The 21246-nt window shown below is 56.5% G+C and overlaps 2 protein-coding genes and 1 pseudogene across 3 annotated transcripts; all 3 read right to left on the bottom strand.

The window, feature by feature from the left end:
• Window positions 1-5952: 5952 nt before the first annotated feature.
• Window positions 5953-12964, bottom strand: TBRG4 (transforming growth factor beta regulator 4). 2 transcript variants are annotated; one of them, XM_055144820.1, is made up of 11 exons: window positions 12804-12964; window positions 11199-11715; window positions 8960-9283; window positions 8298-8469; window positions 7972-8129; window positions 7712-7822; window positions 7282-7426; window positions 6925-7170; window positions 6646-6757; window positions 6451-6565; window positions 5953-6182 (listed from the first exon to the last, which is right to left on the bottom strand). In XM_055144820.1, the coding sequence occupies exons 2-11, from the start codon at window positions 11610-11612 to the stop codon at window positions 6081-6083; spliced, it is 1899 nt and encodes a 632-aa protein (XP_055000795.1). In that variant the 5' UTR covers window positions 11613-11715; window positions 12804-12964; the 3' UTR covers window positions 5953-6080. The 2 variants fall into 2 exon arrangements, with proteins under 2 accessions (XP_055000795.1, XP_004620620.1); XM_004620563.2 differs by having other exon boundaries at window positions 11199-11663.
• On the bottom strand, window positions 8207-8305 carry LOC129406658 (small nucleolar RNA SNORA5; annotated as a pseudogene).
• Window positions 12965-13041: 77 nt separating the features above from the next.
• On the bottom strand, window positions 13042-18855 carry LOC129406576 (whey acidic protein-like). Its single transcript, XM_055144744.1, has 6 exons — window positions 18734-18855; window positions 17616-17777; window positions 17059-17217; window positions 16708-16763; window positions 15621-15716; window positions 13042-13134 (listed from the first exon to the last, which is right to left on the bottom strand). The coding sequence occupies exons 1-6, from the start codon at window positions 18813-18815 to the stop codon at window positions 13042-13044; spliced, it is 648 nt and encodes a 215-aa protein (XP_055000719.1). The 5' UTR covers window positions 18816-18855.
• Window positions 18856-21246: the final 2391 nt, after the last annotated feature.

The raw sequence follows: 21246 nt of genomic DNA, 5'->3' as shown, positions 1-21246 counted from the left end.
AGGAATGAAAAAAGGAAAGCACTGAAAGTCTTCATTTCAATGGAAGAAAAAGCAGAAATGTGGGGAAACAAAACAGGTGTCCCATGGAGAAGCAAAACTTCCCCGACACACAGGAAGACAGGTCAGTGGAAGCTGAATGCCTCAGTTCAAATTCCACACAAAGCAGTCAAACCAAGTCAGCCCACAGACAGCTCTGGGCACATGCACCCGAACAGCAGACAAGGCGATGCCCTCAAGACCATGACCAAGAGTTCTTACACCACAGGAGAGTGAGGTGAAAAAGGAAAAGAAACAATCCACCAACAAATGAGATGACTGGCAATAAGGAGAGACTTTAAAACAACCTGCCCAGCACCTCCCTAAGCTACATGGACCCGAGAGAGCCGGAGGGTAAGGTGTGTGCCCTGTACATGCCGACCTGGGTTTGAACCCGAGCACAGGGGCTCCTGCGCATCCCAGGTCCAGTGCTGCAGGCCCCTGAGCAATGCTGGATGTGACTCTGGGATCCCATCATCACAGCCCTTCCAGCATCCTTTCACCCACATGCCCAGGGGCAGTCTTCAGGTCCCCTGAGCACTGGCACTGCCCCCCACCCCTAAAAAAAATCCCCAAAGTCTAGAATAGCAAATGAAGCACACTGAAATATAAATTCACAGGCTAAAAGGCCTGAGTTTGATCCCTGGTACCACCAGGAGCAGCTAAACTAGGGAACAGTCACTGAGCACTGCTGGGTAAAAAATAACCACGTGAGCCTTGGGCCATGAAGGGGAACCTGACTCTGCTCACACTCCCCAGTGCTGCTGCATCTGGTCCCCTGAACACTACCCGAAGTCATTTCTGAGCACAGAGCCACGCATGGCCGAACGCCACCAAACCAAGGGCATGGGGCTGTGCTGCTTATAAAAGCTCTGCGAGTCCAGTAACAGGCAGAACAGAACAGGACAGACAAGGATAGAGACGAGTGCTTTTTGGGGGTGGGACAGGTTGTGGGGTTACTGGGTCCAAGCCGGCTGTGTTCAGGTCTTACTCCTGTGGTGTTGGGGGGACCACAGGCTGTACCAGGGATCAAGCTTGGTCAATCGTGTGCAAGGCAAGTGCCCTCTCTGCTGTACCATCTCTGCAGCCCTGTCTGGTGACTGCTGATGTGGTCCATCCTTTTCTGTTATGCTGGAGAGAGCACATGGTTAAGGCACGGGCCTGTGTACCCTGTTTGATCCCCAGTATCCCATAGATCTCCTGAGCTAGGAGTAAACTCTGAGCACAGTTGGTGTGGTCCCCAAAACAAATAAAATTAACCAAACATAAACCAAAATGCAAAAGTAGGAGTGACTATCTTAATATTTGAGGAAACTGACTTACAGCAAAGAAAATTATGAGGCAGAGGGAGGAGTTATATAACAGATTTACCGACGAGGAAGATACATCTGTGTGTACACCAACTGCTAGGAGTGATTACTGAGTGCAGAGCTGGGAGTAAACCCTGAGCATCTCTGGGTGTGGCCCCAAATCCCCAACAATTGACATGAACCAAGGGAAAAATGGGGCAAATCCATAATTGCAGCCACAAGCTTGACCATCCATCCATCACAAAAACCAACAGATACTGAAGATCCAGGCACAGCACCACCGGCATCCAAAACAGAGAATACTCTTAACAGCAGAACACAAGAGTTTACTTAATTTTGTGTGTGATTTTTGCCACAGCCACTGACACTTGGGGGGCTCATGCAGTGCTTAGGGTCAAACATGGGCCTCCCACAGGCAAAGTGAATAGTCCAGCCCTTGAGACATCTTCCCAGCCCAAGAATATAAAGTGAGGAATATTTAATCAAGATCAAGTCCCAGGTCGTGGAACAAAGAGCACATTTAGAAGAACTGAAATCAGAGAACGTAAATCTCAGAGGACTCAAACTAGAAATCAATAGAAGATTGCAAGCGCTGGGGAGTAAGTAGAGTATTGTGAATAATTCATGGATCAAGAGGCCTGTTTTAAAGAACAACTTCCGCCATAGCAGGATCCACAGCTAAAGCAGCAGAGGCGTGGCACAGCTGCTTCGAAGAGATTTCCAAAGAGGCTGGCTGTTTCCCTGATGGCTGACAAGTGCCCCAAAGAAACCAAAAAAGAACGAACTAGTAAAAGGCACAATTAAAAACAGGAAAATAGGAATAAGAAAAACAAAAACGGTTCTTTGAGCCACAGCTCTCCTGACGCTGTTTGCAGGTGGCAGTTCCTGATCTCCAGAGTCTCTCTCTCTCTCCCTCTCTCTGTTCCTCTGAAGACTGCAAACAAAGCCTGGCAACAGATGACCTGAAGACATCATATGGCACTGAGGGAACAACTTTATACTCATGAATCCAACAACTTCAAAGAAATGAACAATTGCTTGAATATCAAACCTACCTATGGGAGCAGCCAGGTGCCGTGTTTGAGGGATAAAGTCTGAGAGAGCTACTGTGAATATGTCCCCAGAATAAAGACACATGGAATGAATAAAAGAACTGGGATAACATATCCCTTAGGAGGCTGTGAACAGGGACTGGAGCATAGTACAGGGGGGAGGGAGCTCACCTTGGACGCAGCTGACCCATGTTCAATCCCTGAATGCAGAGCCAGGAGCAAGCCCTGAGCACCGGTGGACGTGGCCTCCGTGCACCCTCCTCCCCGCCCCACATAAAACAAAAAATCTTAACTGCAACCAAAAAATTAGGACACACCTAATTTCTATAAACTTGCAATGAACAACCCAAAATTGAGATAGAAAAACACCCCAAGGGCTGGAACAATAGCATAATGGGTAGGGCATTTGCCTTGCACACGCTGATCCGGGTTCGATTCCTCTGTCCCTCTCGGGGAGCCCAGTAAGCTACCGAGAGTATCCCACCCGCACGGCAGAGCCTGGCAAGCTCCCTGTGGCGTATTTGATATGCCAAAAACAGTAACAACAAGTCTCACAATGGAGACATTACTGGTGCCCGCTTGAGCAAATCGATGAATGGGATGACAGTGCTACGACAGTGCTGCCCAGGTGTGCTCAGAGATCACTTCTGGTGGGCTCAGGAAACTCTCTGGGGTGTCATGATAAAACCTGTGTCAGCCTTCTGCAAGCTAAGCATCTTCCCCACTGTCCTCTCTCTCAGGTGCACAGAGAATTGCCTACAGCATTCTAGGGTTCTCCAAACCACGCGCCCCAGCAATTAGCCTGAACAGACAAGGAAAATAAAGACATGTTTATACAGGAATGCTTACTGCAATATTATTCCGATTAGTCAAGAGGTGCAAGGATCCACCAACATACAAATAAACAAACCAATTATGGAATTTATACAAAGAAATAACTCATGTCCATTTGAGAAAAGGGCTGGATGCCATATGCTACCACATGGAAGAACATGGGAACATAATGGAGCTTGGTCACAGAACACACTCGTGTGATCCCGTTCATACGTGACTTCCAAACAGGGAAATTGGTGGTGTGGGGGAGGGCTGAGAGGAGGCAGTTTCTTTGAGGTCGTTGAGTCAACCACAGTGACAGTCACATATTTCCGGGAATCGAGGGCATGATTATTTGGTGCCACACTGAGCAGTCCTCATAGGTCACTCTCAGTGAACTGAGCGGTGACTGTGGTACCACGTGTGGTTCTGGGGATAGAGATGGGGTTGACTGTGCAACGGCAAGCACCAGTGCCTTCTGTACCTCTGGGCCAAGGTCTTAAAGCAACGGAAAGATACAGAGTGGAAATGAAGAAATAGAAATGACATGGAAAAGCCAAGGCACTTACCAAGAAACCTCAAACAAATGTACGTAACCCTGTGCGGCTCTGTCCACAGACCAGAAGACCCCACAGTAAAGGCCTTGGTTCTTCCCAAACTGGGTCTATTGCATGATCGATTCTATTGTCTTCTTAAGGTCCTGTAAACTCTCAGTGCTTCTGTAGATATGATCACGTTAAAGCAATGGAATGAGAAAAACCAAAACAATTTTGAAAAAAGCATGGACTCACTCTTCCTAACATTAAGGCTGACTTTATAGCCGTAATAACTGTGACCATGTAATGGCGGAAGGACAGCCCACAAGGTCAGCAGCAGAGACCCCCAAACTGGGTCTCTGACTTTTTATAGAAGACCAAATATGTGATGGGAAAGCACAGCCTCTTCAGCAGATGGAGTGACGCGACAACAGCCACCCTGAGTTGCACAGAAACCAAGTCCCCTATCAGAGCAGGTCCTCAAGCAGATCACACAGAACAAGCACATCCCGACAAAGGCAGCTCCATCAACTGTCCTGCAGACACTCTCGGAGCTCAGAAAAAAGCACAACTAGGGTGTGGGCAAATACCACAGTGAAAGTACCCGTTAGGGGTCAGGAAGCATGGGCACAAAGCACCAGTGCAATGGCCAAGGCGAGGACTCGGGAAGTTCGGTGATCTGGGCCACACAAGCACCCCACTTGGGGCTGAATCACCCATGGGACGGCAACAAGGAAAGTGACCTAGGCGTAGGGTCACGGGCGAAGAGCACCCGTTCCTCAAGGCCAGAGGCGACTCCCTACAGACCTGCTCAAGTGCCAATCCAGGCTGCAGGTGGCCACCGGTCCCAGAAGGGCAGCGTGAGGGGACTGGTGCTGTGCAGTGTCCTGTCCCTCAGCTTCCACTCTTGAAGGAACACTGCCCCCTGCAGTGGGGATAGAGATGGGGTTGACTGTGCAACGGCAAGCACCAGTGCCTTCTGTACCTCTGGGCCAAGGTCTTAAAGCAACGTAGACGCCTGCAGCCTAGTAGACGCCGCAGAGGAGAAAGTGGGCAGCGGCGCATAGGCCTGGAGAGAAAACTTGCAAGTACACGCACGCGCACACGCATAGGCAGCCTGGGAGGGGAAACTGCCCTTAAAGTGGATGGGTGAGCTGAACAGAGACCTGTGAGCAGACACAGATGAGCCCACAGCATGTGAGGACAAAGCAGAGCACAGGAGTGCAGAACTGAAGTCCCATGAGAGCTGCAAGAGGGCTGAAAGGTGGGGGGTTCTGCACGGCCCTGGACCATGCAGGGCCCTGGACTCTGGGTTGGCAGTGAGGGGACACTGGTTTTGTTCCTGATACCTCTCAGGCCACTTAAAGTACAAAGAACACTCCTCCAACAGTACTTGGTGGCCAGAAAGCTGCAGAGGAAAAGCACAGAGGGAAAGCACTGCCTTTGCACCTGCTGACCTGGGTTCGAGCTCCAGCACTGTAGGTTCCCTTGAGCCCTGCTTGGAGGGGCCCTGAGCATCGCTGGGTGTGTCCCCCACAAACCAAACTAACCTATAAAGCAACATTACCTCAATTCAAGTCAAAACAAAAACCGATGTCTGGGTAGGACAATGTCCCCACTTCCTCTGTGGCATCTAAGCATACCCTCTGGCACAGGGGAACCTGGACAGCCCCTGCCCCAAGGTCAAGACCAGTGTGTCAGCACCTTGGCTCTTTTAGACTCTCAAGCCTCGAGCCACTGAGACTGGACACGTCCAGTACGAGGGCTGGGAGTTGCCCGTTTCCTCTTGATTCAGCCCCGTCCTCCTGGGTGGGCTCTTGGGGAGGCCCGAGTGAGAGGGCGATGCTGCTGCCCAGCGGGACTCCGGCGGGACTCTGGCAGGCCAGGCCCCGTGGACATCAGGGGAGCATGCAACCTGGGCAGCTCCCGGTTTGGCAAGCCCAGCCCCTAGCCCATGCCACTCCCCAAGGACAGCAGGGTAAGGCCAGTGTCCGGAGCTGGCCAGAACACCAGGCCAGGTGCGGGAACCACTGGCCACAGGAATAGAGGGCCCCTCCACGGCAACAGAGGCCGGGCAGATGGAGGGCTGGAGGGGACACATCGGCTGACCCTCGGCTTCCAGAGGCACCGGCCCCTAGTCTCTGTGTGCCAGAGCTGACGAGCTGATGGGGAGGTGGTGACAGAGCTGGGGGCAGCCTCCTGGTGTCGAAACCCAAAATGACAGATTTATTTTCACAAGAGGGCCTGGGGCTGCAGCTGTGCACCCGCCAAGGTCTGCACCACAGCTGGTCCTCAGCGCCCCCTCTTGCCTGCCCAGGGCCCCACAAGGCAAGTCACTTGGCCAGGTCCTCGGCCACAGCTTTGCGAATCTTGTCCTTGAGGTAGGCGCCTTTCTGCCATTCTGACTTCAGTTCCAGCCACTCATAGAAGGGGACCTGGGGGAGGGGAGAGGGGGTCAGACAGGGAGGGACACTGGCTATGGCTGTGCTGTGCAGGGAGGCGAGGGCAGGACTGAAACCGTGATGAACCTCTACTCGGGCACACAGGGCAGCAGGGAGCAGGGCTCAGGCTCCTAGGGAAGGACCTTAGCAGATCTGCAGGTAGGCCACATGAGGGTGCCCTGAGCATGCAGAGGTACCAACCAACACACGGGGGTGACTGACTCACACTGACCACAGCACACAGGACTGTCTCTGGACTTACGTCGACCACCAGGAAGCCAGCGGCCAGCACGTGGCGCCGGGCCAACACGAAGCGCCCCAGCAGGTCTTTGCTGCGGCTGTTGAAGTTGGGGAACTCCCAGCGCAGGAAGGCCAGCCTGGGAGGAGACAGGGCTGCTGGTCGCTCTTCTGGCCAGAAAAAGCCCGGAGCCCAGCCCTGGGAACGAATCCCACCTACCTCTTGGCCCCAGAGGGCAATGGCTGGCTCCCGGCAGGCTGGGTGAGATGTGGGGCCACGAAGTCCCGCAGGGGCAGGAAGTGACCCTCGGTGTCCAGAAGCGCCTCAGCATCTGGAGGGGGTGAGGAGGCGGTTCTGGGAGATCCCCCTACTGCAGAAGCCAGGGAGGCAGGAAGCCCAGGGGACAGATGGCAGAGGCCCCCGAGAGTGGACGGTCAGGCAGACGCGAGCCTGCACCGGGCGCCGGGAGCGGAAGGCGAGTGCAAAGGGCATCCTCACCCAGAACCCAGCCGTACTGCGTGGGCACCGTGAAGCTGCCCCGCTCGGGGCCTCCCAGCAGCCCCCGGAGGGTCTCCTGCAGCTCCTTCTGCAAAGGGGTCATCTTTGGGTCAGGGGCTGAGGGCTGGGGTGGCAGGGCGGAGGCGGGCAGCAGGGGGCCCGTGTACTCGGGCAGCTCCAGCCGGGCAGTGGCGTTGATGTGCAGCAGCTTCTGGAAGATGCTCTGGTCCTTTGGTGACCGGGCCCCTGGGGAGAGGACAGAGGAGCACTGGGGTTCCAGGCTAGCCTGAGTGCGCCACATGCCAACTAGGCCCACGGGGCCGAGGTGCTGGGCAGGAGGCCAAGGCCCAGGCTCACCTAGAAACTGGCCATGCAGTTCGGGCCGGAGCACCTGCTGCAGCTCCGTGGCCCGGACCTGCTGCAGCACACACAGTGCCCACACCACGTCCACCTGCAGGGCTGCGTCCAGCTCAGCCAGCTCTGGCCCCAGTTTCTCGTGTACCTGAGCAGGGCAGAGGAAACAGGGTCTGTTCGGGGCTGCGGCTGTGAAGTCTCCTCATGGAAGGTTCCAGAACCCCCCACTCCAAATTCAGGGCAACGAGGGCAGTAAGAAGGCTCATGGCACCAGGTCCCAGTGGCCTGCCCTTTCCTGCCCACGGCCAGAGACACTAAGCAGCAAGCACCTAAAGAGGAGGATGTGGTCACGTGAGGGCACATGCAGCACGGCTGCTCGCTCACGGGACCTCTGGGGAGCCCAGGAGCCCCCAGGGACTCTGTCCCTCCCTACCAGGCTGAAGAACTTGTCCCCCTGCTCCGGGTGGAAGTTAAGACGGGCAAAGGCCAGCAACACGTTGCACAGGTGAGGCACAGAGACGTCCTGGGCTCTGCTGAGCAGGTGCTGGAGGCAGGTAAGGCAGGATGGTGAGGGCCGCGCCGCCACAGAGCGAGAGCAGAGCAGCATGGCGCGGGAATCCTGGACTGTTCACCTGCAGCTTCCCTCCCGGGCGGTGAGAACTGTGTGCTTGCCCCCACCCGCCCTGGGCTCACCTGCGTGAAGGCCTCAAACAGGGGCAGGTTGAGCCACTTGAGGAAGGCGAAGGACTTGGTGCAACGGGCGACCTCACTGGTCGTGAGACTGGGCACGCAGGGAAGCAGGTCGGCGGCCAGACGCTGGAACACCTGAGTCTGGTGGAAGCTGAGTTTGCCTTCGGGAGAGCAGGGCGAGGATGCTCTGGTGAGGGTCAGAGGTCGCCTGTTGGTCCCCCCATCCACCCTGGCCTCTCAGTGTCTGTGACCAAACTTATCCCCAAGTTTCAAGTCCATGGGTCATTGCTGCTGTGGCAGCCTTTGGGGCCAGCTTCCCCGAGGCTCACCGTATGCATAGGCCAGGTCTAGGAGAATGTTCTTGGAGAGGGTGAAGGGCTTCTGGACCAGGTGGTAAGAGATGGCCCGCAGCAAGGGGACCGAGCGCCGGTTCTGAGTGGCCAGTGTCACCAGCACCTTTCGCAGCTCTTCGGGGCCAAATTGCTCCACCAATTCCAGGCACTGTCAACCACAGCCGGCAGCTATCAGCCGGTGGCCCAGGGCCCGGGGGTCCCTGAAGTGCGGCCCCTGCGAGACAGCAACTGGGCCTGAGCTCCCTGGGCCCAGGCTCGTCTGTGCAGGGCCTGCCCCCACCCACCCCTACCTCCTGGGCTGGATCCAGAGCCCCACAGCCAATACCCCTAGCCAGAGGAGGGCATTGGGGCCCGAGCACAAGCCATTGTGCGATGGTGGGCACAGGTGGCCCAGGGGTCATGCAGCATCTCTCAGAAGTGCTGGAGGGAAGTGGGCATGGGGCCTGTCCGCCACCCCAAGGCTGTGTGAGCAAAGCAAGGCCAGAGTCCAGAACCTGCAGCCTCCCTGCACCCGCCCTCCGGGAGCCCAGGCACAGCAGTCCCCACATGGCCACTGATGCCCACGCCACACCCCTCCACAGGGCACCCAGGCCACAGCCCAGACCAGAGCCTGGGCAGAGGGCAGCCCGCACCACTACCTTGTCCTCTAGTCGGGTCATCAGAGACTCCGACAGGTGCCCTGTCTTCATCATGATGGCGACCAGTGTGCGGCCATCCTCAATCTCCGCCCAGCGCCGCTCCAGATGCACAAGCAGCTCAGTGAGCAGCTCCTGGGAGTGTCTGCCCTGCATGTAGCCAGCACTGGACTCCACCAGGAACGCCAGGTGCTTGTACTTGAGCCTGCGCAGGCGCCAGCGCACCTCCTGCTCCACTGAGCGCAGCTCCCGGGAGGCCGCAGGCAGCGGTAGCGTGTAGAGGCTGCGGAGCAGCTTCACCAGGGTTCCATGCCAGACGGCGGTGACCTGGAGGGAGATGTGGGGTCACATGGGTGTTGCTGGAGAAGCCAGGGCCAGCTCCCGGCCACTCGAAGGCTAGAACTTTCTAAGGAGCCATGCGGTGGAGCTCCTCTCTCCCCGCCTCCATCAGTAAGCCCGAGTTATTCACTGCCACCCGCAAGCAGGCACTGGGTGACATTCCTGACTCCTGAGCACCAGCTGGACTGCAGTGGCTGCAGGCAGACACTCAGCTCTCTGTGTGAGTGATCTGACCTCAGCCAACCAGACACAACACCAACTCAAGGCCAAGGGCCAGTTAGGCCTTGATTGGGGTGTGGCAAGGGGGCACCACGAAACAGACCCAGGCCTCCTGCAAACCAAGCATGTGCTCGGCCTTCTGTAGTCTCTCCACTTCTGCCACCTGTGGCATTTTGGGGGGTGGAACCCACGCAGCTGTACTGCGCTCGGGACAATCAGCACTTCGGAGAACCCTATGCAGCACTGGGGATCGAGCCTAGGACAGTCACCTGCCAGTTAAGCTTTTTAAGGCCAGTTTCATCAATCAACATCACCTTCTTAACGTCAATACAACGTTCAGTCACTGAAATATTTCTTTCCAGGAAAGACAGTAAAGCCATAACTGCTCCAGTCCCATGTCTACCAGCAGTGCTGTTGCATCATTTTCTGGAAACATGAGGCTTCAAAGCCACGCACGTAAGCACTAATTACACCCGGGCATGGGACAGCGATGCATGTCGGGGGGAGGAATGCTGATACGTGGGTAAAAGGACATCGTGCTGCCAATAGGCCTGAGTCTCCCTAACACACAGGGAACGAGAAGCTGGCTCCCTGCTGGCACCACCAGCTCCTGTGAGGTACGGGCATTCCCACACATGTGCCAGACACCCAAGGGGTCACCACCCCATTCCACACCTGCCCCCCACCGTCTCAGCAGTGGGACCTACACCTGGCAGCTGAAGGCAACCCTGAGCTCGACGATAGGAAAGCCCTGCCCAGCCCTGGTCTCCAAGTAGGGGCAGCCCTGCAGTGCCCCCAGTGCTATCCCCTGGCCACCACTCCGGTAGTTTCTCCTTACCCAGGCCCCACCCTCATGGTGTGTCCTGAGTTCTGGGTCTGCTTTTTGTGTCACCCCTGTAGGGCTCAGAGACCACTCCTGGCAAGGCTCCAGGGAATAATGTGGTGCCGGGCATCAAACCCAGGTCAGCTGCCTGCAAGTTAAGCAACCTACCCACTATGCTATCCCTCCAGTGACTCTGGGTCTTGTTAACTGTCTGGTGAATGCTCAGGGCTTCTGCTGGTGATATGCTTGCTCCTACCAGAACCTGGGAACCACGTGTTGCCAGGGACCAAACTTGAGCCCCCCACATACAAAGCATATGCTCACCCCTCTGAACTCTCTCACTCCTGCCAAAAAGACAGAACGCTTGATTGTTCTTTATGTTGTAAATATTTTACTCCCATGCAGACCCAAGCAGGGCGATTTTTTCAAGCTATATGTCCAGAAAGACAACGTTCGGTGACCTGAGGGTGTGGGCATATGCTCAACAAAGTTCCATGGTAATACTGCCCTTCCTGTGTGTAAATTTAGTACTTTCTGTGTATTACGTGATCTTATGGAAACACTGCACTCACAATGCAATTCTAAGACACTCATGTAATGTACCCCGTGGCTCAGACTAGGACCCTTCCCCTCCTCCCTGACAGGGGCACCGAGCCGTGCCTGGCTTCTTCAGTGTCGGGGAGGGAGGGTCTTCATGGCAGAAGACCCCAGTGTGCCCTGGACCCCAAGAAGGGGATCCTTCTGTTCAAAGATCTGAACCTGCCCAACCCACTCCTAGTCCCAGAGATCCTTCTAGGCCTCCCTGGCGGCTCTCCTGACCCCAGCATGCACGCACCTGGGCAGCACTGATCTCAAACCCACCTGGTTATTGGCAAGCTGGAGAAGCTGCTGGAAGCGGGTGTCCTGCAGGAGCCTGGCTTTGTCTTCTGGCTTCTCAGACAGCAGGCGCGAGATCTGGATGAGCATGAGGGCTGCATGGTTCTGGTGCAGGTAGTGGCCAGCACCCAGCAGGGCCAGAATATCCTCCGGCCGAGTGGCCTTCTCAATGAGCTGGTCCACCTCCTGACGCTCTGGATACGGAGTAAACACTTGCTCTTTCTCCACAAGTTCTGACAAGGGTCCCGGGAAGTTGGAAGTGGCTGTTGTAGCTGAGGAAGTAAAGACTTTATGGGCCACCCCAACTAGTCTCAGTGGGCCAGCGTGAGATACAACTGGGGCTAGACGGCAGACTTCTCTCAGGAGACATGCACATCGCTTCATCAGTTGTGCCGCCATGCCAGTTCTAGGTGGCAGGGACACAAATCTCCCACGAGTGATTCAAAAGCCCTGGAGAGAAAGAGAAGGGGACAGTGCAAGGGGCAGTTCCTGACTCTCCAACCTAAGGAAAGGAATGAAATGGAATCACAGCATAAGTTCCAAAACCCTGCCCCGATGCTCCAGGCTAATAACCTACACACATGCCATTTTCTTTTTCTATTTTGCTTTTTTGGGTCATACCTGGCAATGCTCAGGGGACCATCTGGGATACCAGGGATTGAAGCTGGGTCAGTTGCAGGCAAGGCAAATGCCCTCCTCACTGTACTATCGCTTCAGCCCTGTTTTGTTTTGGCCCAGCAGCGCTCAGGGGTTAATGCTGGCTCTACACTCCTCAGGAATCACACCTAGTTGGACTCTGGGGACTATACAGGATGTCAGGTATCAAACCCGGGTCAGCAACGTGCAAGTGCCCTATCTGTTGTACTATTGCTTGGGCCCAAAAATCTTAATCTGGGTTTAAGCGGAAGCAAAGGGCTAGTTCACAGGGCTAGGGCACGTGCTTTGCATGCTGCAGCCCTGTACAGTCCTCCAAGACTGCTGGGCACCACCCCCAAACAGAGCCAAGTGTTCCCGGGTGCTGCCAGGTAAGGCCTTCACCCCCAAAAGAAATGAATGGCTAGGTCTATAAGCATGGTCTCAGTGGTGCAGCCGGCAAGGGCGACGAAGCCCTGAATTCGACCTGATTCTGGCTCGGATATTTAAAATAAGGCTGTTCCTGGTAAATCTTACACTGAATTCATATTCCACAACTTATGGGAACGTGCTTTAACACTTACAGACAGGGGTGAGGGTCCCCAAGCAAAGCCAGGTTACATCACCAGCTGACTCTAAGCGACCTGAACCGGCCCTAGCCTCGCAGGCCCGGGAGATTCACCCGCGCGCACTCGCCACGCCGCAGTCACGGCGGCCTGGGCCTGGCTCCCCGCGGGGCGCCGGGCAGGGCGCGAGGCAGGCTCTCTGCGGAGCCCGGCCCGGCCAAGCGGCCTTCCCGGCCGTGAGGACGAGCCCAGGCCCGGCTCAAGCGGGCTCCCCGGCCGTGGAGACGAGCCCAGGCCCGGGCGCGCGGGCGCGAGTGCGGGCCAGGCCCTGGACAGCTCCGCGGGGCTCCGGCGGCCGGAAGTGCGGCGTCTGGCGCCGAGAGGGACCCACCTGAACGGCGGCTCGGCCGCTCTCCCCTCCCAGCCCGGCTCCGTGCCCGCGACGCCCACGCCGAGCTGCTCCACGTCCCGCAGCAGTGTCTACGGGGCCCCACGGCCGCTGTCACGGCCGCTGACCTCCATGTGCCCCCGCGCCGTCCTGACCCACGCGGTGCGGCGCGCTCCTGACGTCATTTGGAGCGACGCCGGAAGTGGGGCAGGAACAGGCCGGAAGTTCCCGTCCGTGGCCTCTAGACGCCATCATTGGTGAGGGCGCGCTGCCGGAAGTGACGCTCGCTCACCTTCCGATGGGTTCCATTTTTGTTGAGGGCACAAGTTATGGACTAGGAAGTGGATGGGCGGCAGCGAAGCGGCAGTTCAGAAGCCGCGGCGAGGAGGAGGAGGAGGAGGAAGGGGAGGGGGAGGGGGAGGAGGAGGAGGAGGAGGAGGAGGGAGAGCCCGGGATGGAGGAGTGCGGCCCCCGGGGTGCGGGGTCTGGGCGCGGCCGAGGCAGCGGTCCTGACCCGCTGGGGCCGGCCTGGGGGCTTGTCTGCCCACCCTCCTGTGTGCCTTATCCGTAGGCTCAGTTTGTCAGCATCTCGCAGTAAGATAGGCCTGGATGTAATTATGAGATTTTGTGTAGCGTTTCCTAAGAATTGGCATTTGAGTATAAAATAACCCAGGTGCAGGATAAAACACCTCAAAAAAAACCTATCTGAGGTGTATGTGACTCTGATTAATGTTCCTTACTGTACAACTTTTTTATTTCCATGGAATTAATAATTGTCTTCTAAAACTTAGATATTTCACGTATTAGGCTGGGAGATCGCTCAATGGGTGTATGCACACGGGATTTTATCCCTGGAACCAAATTTCCCTAGCACATCATCTGGGAACAGCCCCCAAGCACAGAGCCAGGAGTAGCCCCTGAACAGGGATCACCTCGGTGTGAACACACCCCTCCCCCCACCAAGAAAGAACAGTTTCTTGTACTTATCATAAATCTGCTTCAAATTCTCTCTAGTTGTCTAAATCTACCAATATGTTTGCACATATGAGACAGGGCACCAGCTAACCTCTCTTAGAGGTCTCTCCCAACCCACCTCCAGGGTGGCTTATCCTTGGCTATACTTTGGACACAGTGTCATTCTGGAATCTCCCTTTACTGCTGCCCACGGTGTTTCTCTTATTTCTCATTTTCCCCCTTACCCCTTTGAACTATATTTAATTTCTTGGTTTATGCCCCTTTCCTAGTAACATGTTCATGACAGCAGCGACTCGGATGATGTCACAGGAAGATCTCTCACCTGTTTTGTACACCTGGAATCCCCTGCTTATTTCACCTGAATGGCTTCTTTCCAGACTTATTCTGGGAGCTATCTCTCCTTTTTCTCCTCCTCCGTCTCTGTAACCACTGCAGTCGACACAGGGTACCAAATCCAGGTATTCCAGACCTCCTTTGGTTTCTGTCTTCCCACACCTGTTGCCTTGAAGCATCTATCATCTTTAGCTCTCCTGATTCTTCCTTCCAGGCAATGCTTCACCCTGTATGATTTCTTGTACTCTTATAAGCCCACCCTTCCTTCGGAAAAGTGGCTTCTCCCTGTCACATGTCACATGGGATCTTCTCTGACTCCTCTACGAGGTGGCACAGGACTTTCAAAGGAAATCTCTTCTATCTACATTCTCAGGTGGGTTGCATCCTCCTGCTGGTCACTGTGTGTGTGTGTGTGTGTGTGTGTGTATCACAGTCATTATCGTTTGCTAAAGTCTTAGAGATGTTAATGGGTCTGGAGTACACAGCAATATGTGCTGAGTCAGGAAGTCTTGGAGTAGTGGTGAGTGAGATTTTGTAGGTCTCAAAACTAGGGAGGGGGCCCTAGCAGTGTTCTCTCTTCCAGATGGACATCAGGTCCTCTGCTCTCAAGGGCTCCCCTCTGGAATGCATCTGAAACATTGGGGAAAGTTTGGTTTTGGGCTATGTGCAGTGGTACTCAGGCTTACTCCTGGCTCTGTGGTCAGAGATCACTCCTGGTGATGCTTGGAGTACCATATGGGATGCCGGAGATTGAACCCAAGTTGGACACATGCAAGGCAAGTGCCATCCCTGCTGTAATATCTCTCTGGCCGCGCAAAGGGAAATATTTTATCCACACCCCTTAACCAGAATACCTAGGGGCTTGGACTGTTGTACAGTGGGTTGGGTATTTACCTTGCATGTGGCTGACCTGTATTTGATCCCTGGGATCCCATATGGTTCCCTGAGCACTGCCAGGAGTGATTCCTGGGTGCAGAGCTAAGCCAGAAGTAGCCCTTGAGCATCGCCGGATATGACCCAAAACAAGAAGAAGCACTTTATTTTCCTTTCCATAGTAGCCTGGCCACTGTTTACCCATAGTGATGGGGAATTTTAACCGAAGTGAGGGGATTTAAATTGAAATGCAAATTTCCAGTTGGATCTTTTTGTGGGCAAGAGAAGTGAATGAAGATTCCCAAGGTCAAGAGTTCATGGCTTTGGAGGGAGCAGCGGGCGGCGGAGGGAGGGGGAAAAAAAAAGAGTTCATGGCTTTATAGAACACCCAGAATCACACCACCTTGTTAGGTTAATTAAAGCTTCCTGGTGCTCCTGTCACCTTCCACTTTGAGAAGTCAGCCTTCTTTGGGACCCCAGGGCCTAGCAACATGGTGCAGCTGAAGCCCATGGCTCTTGCCTTTGTCACCTTCTTCCTTTCTCCTGAGCCTCACACTGCTTTGCCTCCTTCTCTGCCTCTGCCCCAGCTTCTGACTCCTGCTGCACAGCACCTGCCTCACGGGGTCCCCTCAGGCCCACTGCTGCCCCCAGAGTCAGATAGTCCAGATCCAGCCCCCTTTCTCCATGCAGGGTCTGGTCCAGGCCAAACACAACTGGGGCAGCTCGGAGTTCCACCTAGAAGGGCATGGTGGCCGCTGAGAGTGCAGCCTGGAGCTGCATCCCAGTGGACTGCAAGGTGCCACCTTCTTTCCCTACTCCCGCACAGAGCCTCTGAACTCTTGCACTCCCCTGAGCCATTGAAAAGCCTTGACTAATGGTGACAGGCCCCTTTCCCGTGTCTTGGTTTATGTTGGTGAGTGACTTTTGAGAGGGGGGACTGGAAGCCTCCCGGGGACCAGAGTAAGGAATTAATCATATGAGTTGGGGTGGAGCCTCGCTCAGTGCAGGCAGGTCTGGGGTCTCCTGCACTCCAGTGCTCACCCACGTGGGTCTCACTGGCACACTCTTGCTAACACACATAGGCAGAGCGCTCTGAGGATCCCATGGATGGTTTCAGTGAATCGTGTCTGTGGGTGTGATGGGAAGCCCATGTTTATGGCAGTCACAAGTGCAGGCAGAGCCCTGTGTGGGGGAGCTCTCTCTCCACATGTGCAGTGTGGAGAGAGCAAGCTGGGGTGCAGTCAGGGAAGTAGCTGTAGGAATCCCACTGGCTGTGGGAGTGGACGCACATGCGTGGCCAGCATAGCATTGCAGAAGGAGAAGGTGTTGTGAGAAGTGTCAGCGCTTAAGTGCTCTGTCATTGCTGTGTCCTTGGCATGTCTCCAAACTGCCGCACGGTGGTGGGAAGAGACCATGATGTCCTTGTGAGCTTTGCTCCGATTACCCCCATCCCAGCAATTCCCCTGTGAGAGGTGGACCAGATGTCACTGGCCTCTATTTCCCCCACATGCCCAACCCCTGCGGCCATCATCTGGCTCCTTGATCCCACACTCTCACCCCACAGAATTGGCCAGACAGACGTGAGCATAAACCTGACTTGGTTTTATTAGCAGCAGGCATTGCCTTCGCCGTGCTGAATCTGAGAGAAAAGGTTCTTCTGAGTCCGCTGGAGCTGGTCTCTCCCGGCAAGGGCATCCATGGGGACAGTCTCTTACTGAAGAGGCACCCTGGCAGTGGGCATGGAGGTCTCAAGGGCTTCGGGGAGCTCCTGCATGGTGGGGGCTGGGAGGACAAGGCAGTCATCCAAGGGTAGGTGAGACCATCCCCTCTCTCCCTCTGAGAGGCAGTGCCAGGTGTGTGTGTGTGTGGCGGGGTGGGGGGTGTTCGTGGGTGTCTCCAGGGCTGGGGAGTGGGCTGCCCTGAAGGCTGTGATCAGAAGCATATGTGGAGCTGAGTCTCCATGCAAATGCTCCTGGTGTCCTTGACATGGAAGCGCTCAGTAGGTTCTCATGTGTCAAGTGCCCCAGGACCTGCTAACGCTGTGTCTGGGCACCGTCACGGCAGGGGTGACTCATACCTTCCACAGGCTCCATGCACTTCATGGCACACCTGCTGAAGCAGCACTTCCTGGTGCCAGCGCAGTGCTTGTCTCTGGAGCACTCGCTGCTCTCCATGCAGGGCTGCAGCGTCTGCAGGGCCTGCACCCGTGGGCAGTGGCCAGCCTTGGGGACAGACACTAAGGGAAAGAGACAGCCTTCTGCCACCTGCTGCTCACCTCACTGGGCCACCGAGCGAGCTGCTCTGGTGGTGTGTGTGTGTGTGTGTGTGTGTGTGTGTGTGTGTGTGTGTGTGTGTGTGTGTGTGTGGTGTGGTGTGTCATTGCCTGTAGGGGGGGTTGTGTGAATGTGTGTGTGTGTGTGTGTGTGTGCGTGTGTGTGGTGTGGCATGTGTGTGGTACAAAGGCCTGGACCACTCAGCCCTGGTGGAGCTGCCGGGTGGACTCACTGAGCCCCTGACTGGGGCTTTGGTTTTCTAGAGGTGTTCAGCCATGTGGTGGGCACGGACTCGGGCAGACCTGCACAAGGGTTTCCTTCTCCCAGTCGAGGACTTGGTGTGGCCAAGGGAGCAGCGTACCTATGAGTGGGGACACGCAGGTGTTTCCGCAGACAAGGCTGGGGCAGCACTTGGCACCCTGCTGGCACTGGGCGTCAGTCTCACAGGGCGTCCTGGCAGCACAGCGAACCTCCTCTGAAGAGCTGAGGTCCGAGGTGAGGGCCGGGCACACTTCCACCAGCCCTGCACACGGAGGCAGGGCTCAGGCTGGCTCCCCCTGGCCTTCAGCGAGGAAGCCAAGGGGAGTTGGTTCCAGACCCCAGGAAATAAATCCAGCACCAGAGAGGTGCCTTTGATGATGGAGTGAATCAGCCATGCAACGGGAGCAAGGGTGTGACAGGATAGACTCAGGCTGCCGGACTGGTGGTCTTGAGTTTCCCAGGTTGGGGGCTCAGGGCAGCACTCTACTCTTTTTGGGGGGCTATTCCTGCAGCACTCAGTTACTTCGACTCTTGCTCTGGGGTCATTCCTGAAGGGTTTGGGGGACCACTACTTGGGGGTGCTAGTTATTGAACTGGTGTTAGCATGTCCAAGGCAAATGCCATACCCTTTCACTACTACTCTGGCCCCACTATTTGGGGGGCCATGCTTGGTGGTGCTCAGGGTCCACTCCTGGCTCTGCACTTAGGGATCATTCCTTGTGGGGGCTTGGGGGACTGCATGGGGTACTGGGGATCATACTTGAGTAGGCCATGTCCAAGGCAAGTGTCCTACTGCTGTGCTATCTATTGCCCTGGCTCCAGAACTCTGCTCTTAATTTTTTTGGTTTTTGGCCACACTCAGCAGTGCTCAGCGTCCACTCCTGGCTCTGCACTCAGGAGTTATTCCTGCCAGTGCTCAGGGGACTATATGGGATGGCGTTTTCGAACCTGGGTTGGTCACACACAAGGCAAATGTCCTACCCACTGGACTATCACTCCAGCCTCAGTGCTCTGTCCTTTTGCCAGCTTGATCCTGGAGTGAGTGACCCCTCCACTCAGCAGTCCCCCAATGAATGACCCCTCTGCTCTGTAGTTCCCCCCCCCTCCGCAGTGAATGACCTCTCCACTTAGCAAATCCAAGTCACAGGATTTCAAAGTGGAGGGAGGCCTGGGGGGGCTGCTGGGTGCCCTAAGGAAACGTGGGTAACCTAGGCCTACCTGGCAGTTTGAAGGCTGGAGCCAGGGCCAGGGTGGCCTCCAGGGCAAGCAGGAGCAGGGACAGGCTGGCGAGACAGCGCATGGTGGGCAGCGGCTGGCAGGTCGCAGGTGCAGCTGGTGGCTGTGTGATGCCTTTTAAAGGGGTGTGGGAGGTGGGGCGAGGGGTGTGGGGGTGTTGGTGCTGCTCCAGATGGGCCGAGTTCTTCCGTCTTGGACAGCCCCCAGACAGGCCATGACTTGGCTTATGTTTTAATCAAACACTTCTTTAAGAACAATTTCTTTTGGCCACACCTTGCAGTGCTCAGGACTTACTTCTGGCTCTGTGCTCTGGGGTCCCTCCTGCGGGGCTCTGGGGATCATATGGGATGCGGGGGTTTAACCTGGTCAGCCGTGGACAAGGCAAACACCTGCTGTATTATCATTGAAGGGGCTCCAGCCCCTTCAATGATATTTTAGTATGCACTGTAATTGACAATGCTGTCCATGATCGGGCTTCATGCCTACATTGTTCCAATCCCAATATTACCCTCACCCCCAGCCCCCTCCAACCCAGCACTCATGGTTGTGAATTGAAAATAATTTTTAATCAAGTGAACAATTTCCTCCCAGTTTTGAAATGAATGCTTGTTTCTTACGAGAATTCAGAACAGGAAGGTCCTCAGAATGTGTGCAGGACAGCACAAGCGTATTTTCCAGGGAAAGCCTCGGGGAGGAGGAAGTGACAGTTCAGTGCTCTGAGCTCCCTGGAAAAGGAGCAGGAGGGGCGGGGCAGAGGGGCATCTGTGGAGGGTGTTTAATTTTTTTTTGCTTCTTTTTTTCTTTTTTCTTTTGGCCACACCTGGTGGTGCTCAGGGCTTACTCCTGGCTCTGTGCTCAGGTTTCACTTCTGGGTGCCAGGGCCCAGTCCTGGGTATGCTGTATGCATGGCAAATGCCCAGTGCTTGCGCTATCTCTGTGGCCGTTTTTGTCTTTCCTGGAACCTTTTTCTGAGGACGACACTCCATACCTGGTGGTGCTCAGGGAATACTCTGGCTCTGCACTTAGCGATCACTCTAGTGGGCTCAGGCGACCATATGGGATGGAACCTGGCCTCTTTGTGGTCCTATCCGTTTGGCCCTATTTTCCAGAATGTTTTTCCGGAAGGGGTCCCCTAGTGCTTATGAAGTGTGCGTCCCATGCAGAGATGGGGACAGCCTCTGAGTCAGGGGTGCTGGGAAGTCCTCTCTCAGATCGCTCCTTTGACACGGTGTGTTTCCGTGTGTGTGTGTGTGTGTGTGTGTGCGCGCGCGCGCGCTCGCTCACACGTGTGTGGCCCATTCCCCGCCTCAACTACAAGCCTTTCCACGGCTGAGGCAACGTCCTTGCTCCTTTTGCCTGAGGGCCTGGGTGGACTCTGGGTTCCGCTGGTCTGACCTTCCCCGAGTGGACGCTGGGTTCCTGTTGCTCTTTTCCTTCCTCAGTCCCGCCTGCTTCACAGGGTCCAGCCTGTGGCTTCTTGGTGGGTGACAGAGCCTCCAGTGGCCCTGGGGCCCTGCTGGCGTCTCTCAGGTTCCAGTCCCGGCACCCTCACTCTGCCTGGCGGCCCCTCTCCTCCGCCCCACCTCAGAGTGTCAGCTTCTGGGACGGCAGCCCAGGCTCGCCACCTTGGCAGGGGTGGCCCCGGCTCTCAAGCCTCTGGGGCCGGTGGTTCGCAGACATTTCCTCTTTACTGTTTAAGTCCCTGTGCCTGCTAAAGTGGGCTCCAAGAAGCGACGGTCCCTTACTGGAGATACAGGTTCAGAAGGGTCTGCGACCACACTGGGGGCACACCCTCGGGCAGGCTTGGGGTGGCTGCCCCTGAACGCAGGGCCGCCTCCCGCCCCCGCCAGCATCACTCCCCCAGCCCCGCCCTGGCCCCGCCCCGTCCAGCCCCGCCCCGCCACCACCCCGTCCCGGCGCCGCCCCGGCCCTGCCGCCCGACCCCGCCCCGGCCCAGCCCCGGCCTCGTACCGGCCCTTCCCGGGGCCCCGGCCCGCCCCCCCGGCCCCGCCCCGGACTTAGCCCCGCCCCGGACCCGCCCCGGGCTCGGCCCCGCCCAGGCCCCGCCCCCGTCCCACAGGCCCCGGCCCCGCCCCGGCCCCTCCCCGGCCCGCTCCGCCTCTGCCCTACTGATTGTGGCTTCCGCACCTGCACAAACCCCGCTGCTCTCCCTAGTCCATTTGCTTTTGGGTCACTCCTGGTGGTGCTCCGGGGACCACACGAGTGCTGGGGATTGAGCAGGGCCGGCAGCGCTCAGCGCGAGGCACTTCCTTATTCCGTCGGGCGAAGGCTGGAGCCTGCTCTCGCCCGCGAGCCCCCCCCCCACCCCGAGTGCCCGTCCACAGCAGGGCCTGGCCCACGTTCCCGCTGGACAAGCCGGCGCGGGGGTGGGGGGTGGGGTGGTGGTGGTGCCAGCTCCCTGTCGCTGGGGAGAGGGGTATGGGGGAGGGGCAGCTCCCTGTGGAGGGGGAAGGGAGCGGGGGTGGGGTGGGGCA

Source organism: Sorex araneus, chromosome 7 (assembly GCF_027595985.1).
Source record: "Sorex araneus isolate mSorAra2 chromosome 7, mSorAra2.pri, whole genome shotgun sequence".
NCBI lineage: Eukaryota > Metazoa > Chordata > Mammalia > Eulipotyphla > Soricidae > Sorex > Sorex araneus.
The sequence above is the reverse complement of the archived record's forward strand: the minus strand, read 5'-3'. Positions and strand labels throughout refer to the sequence as shown.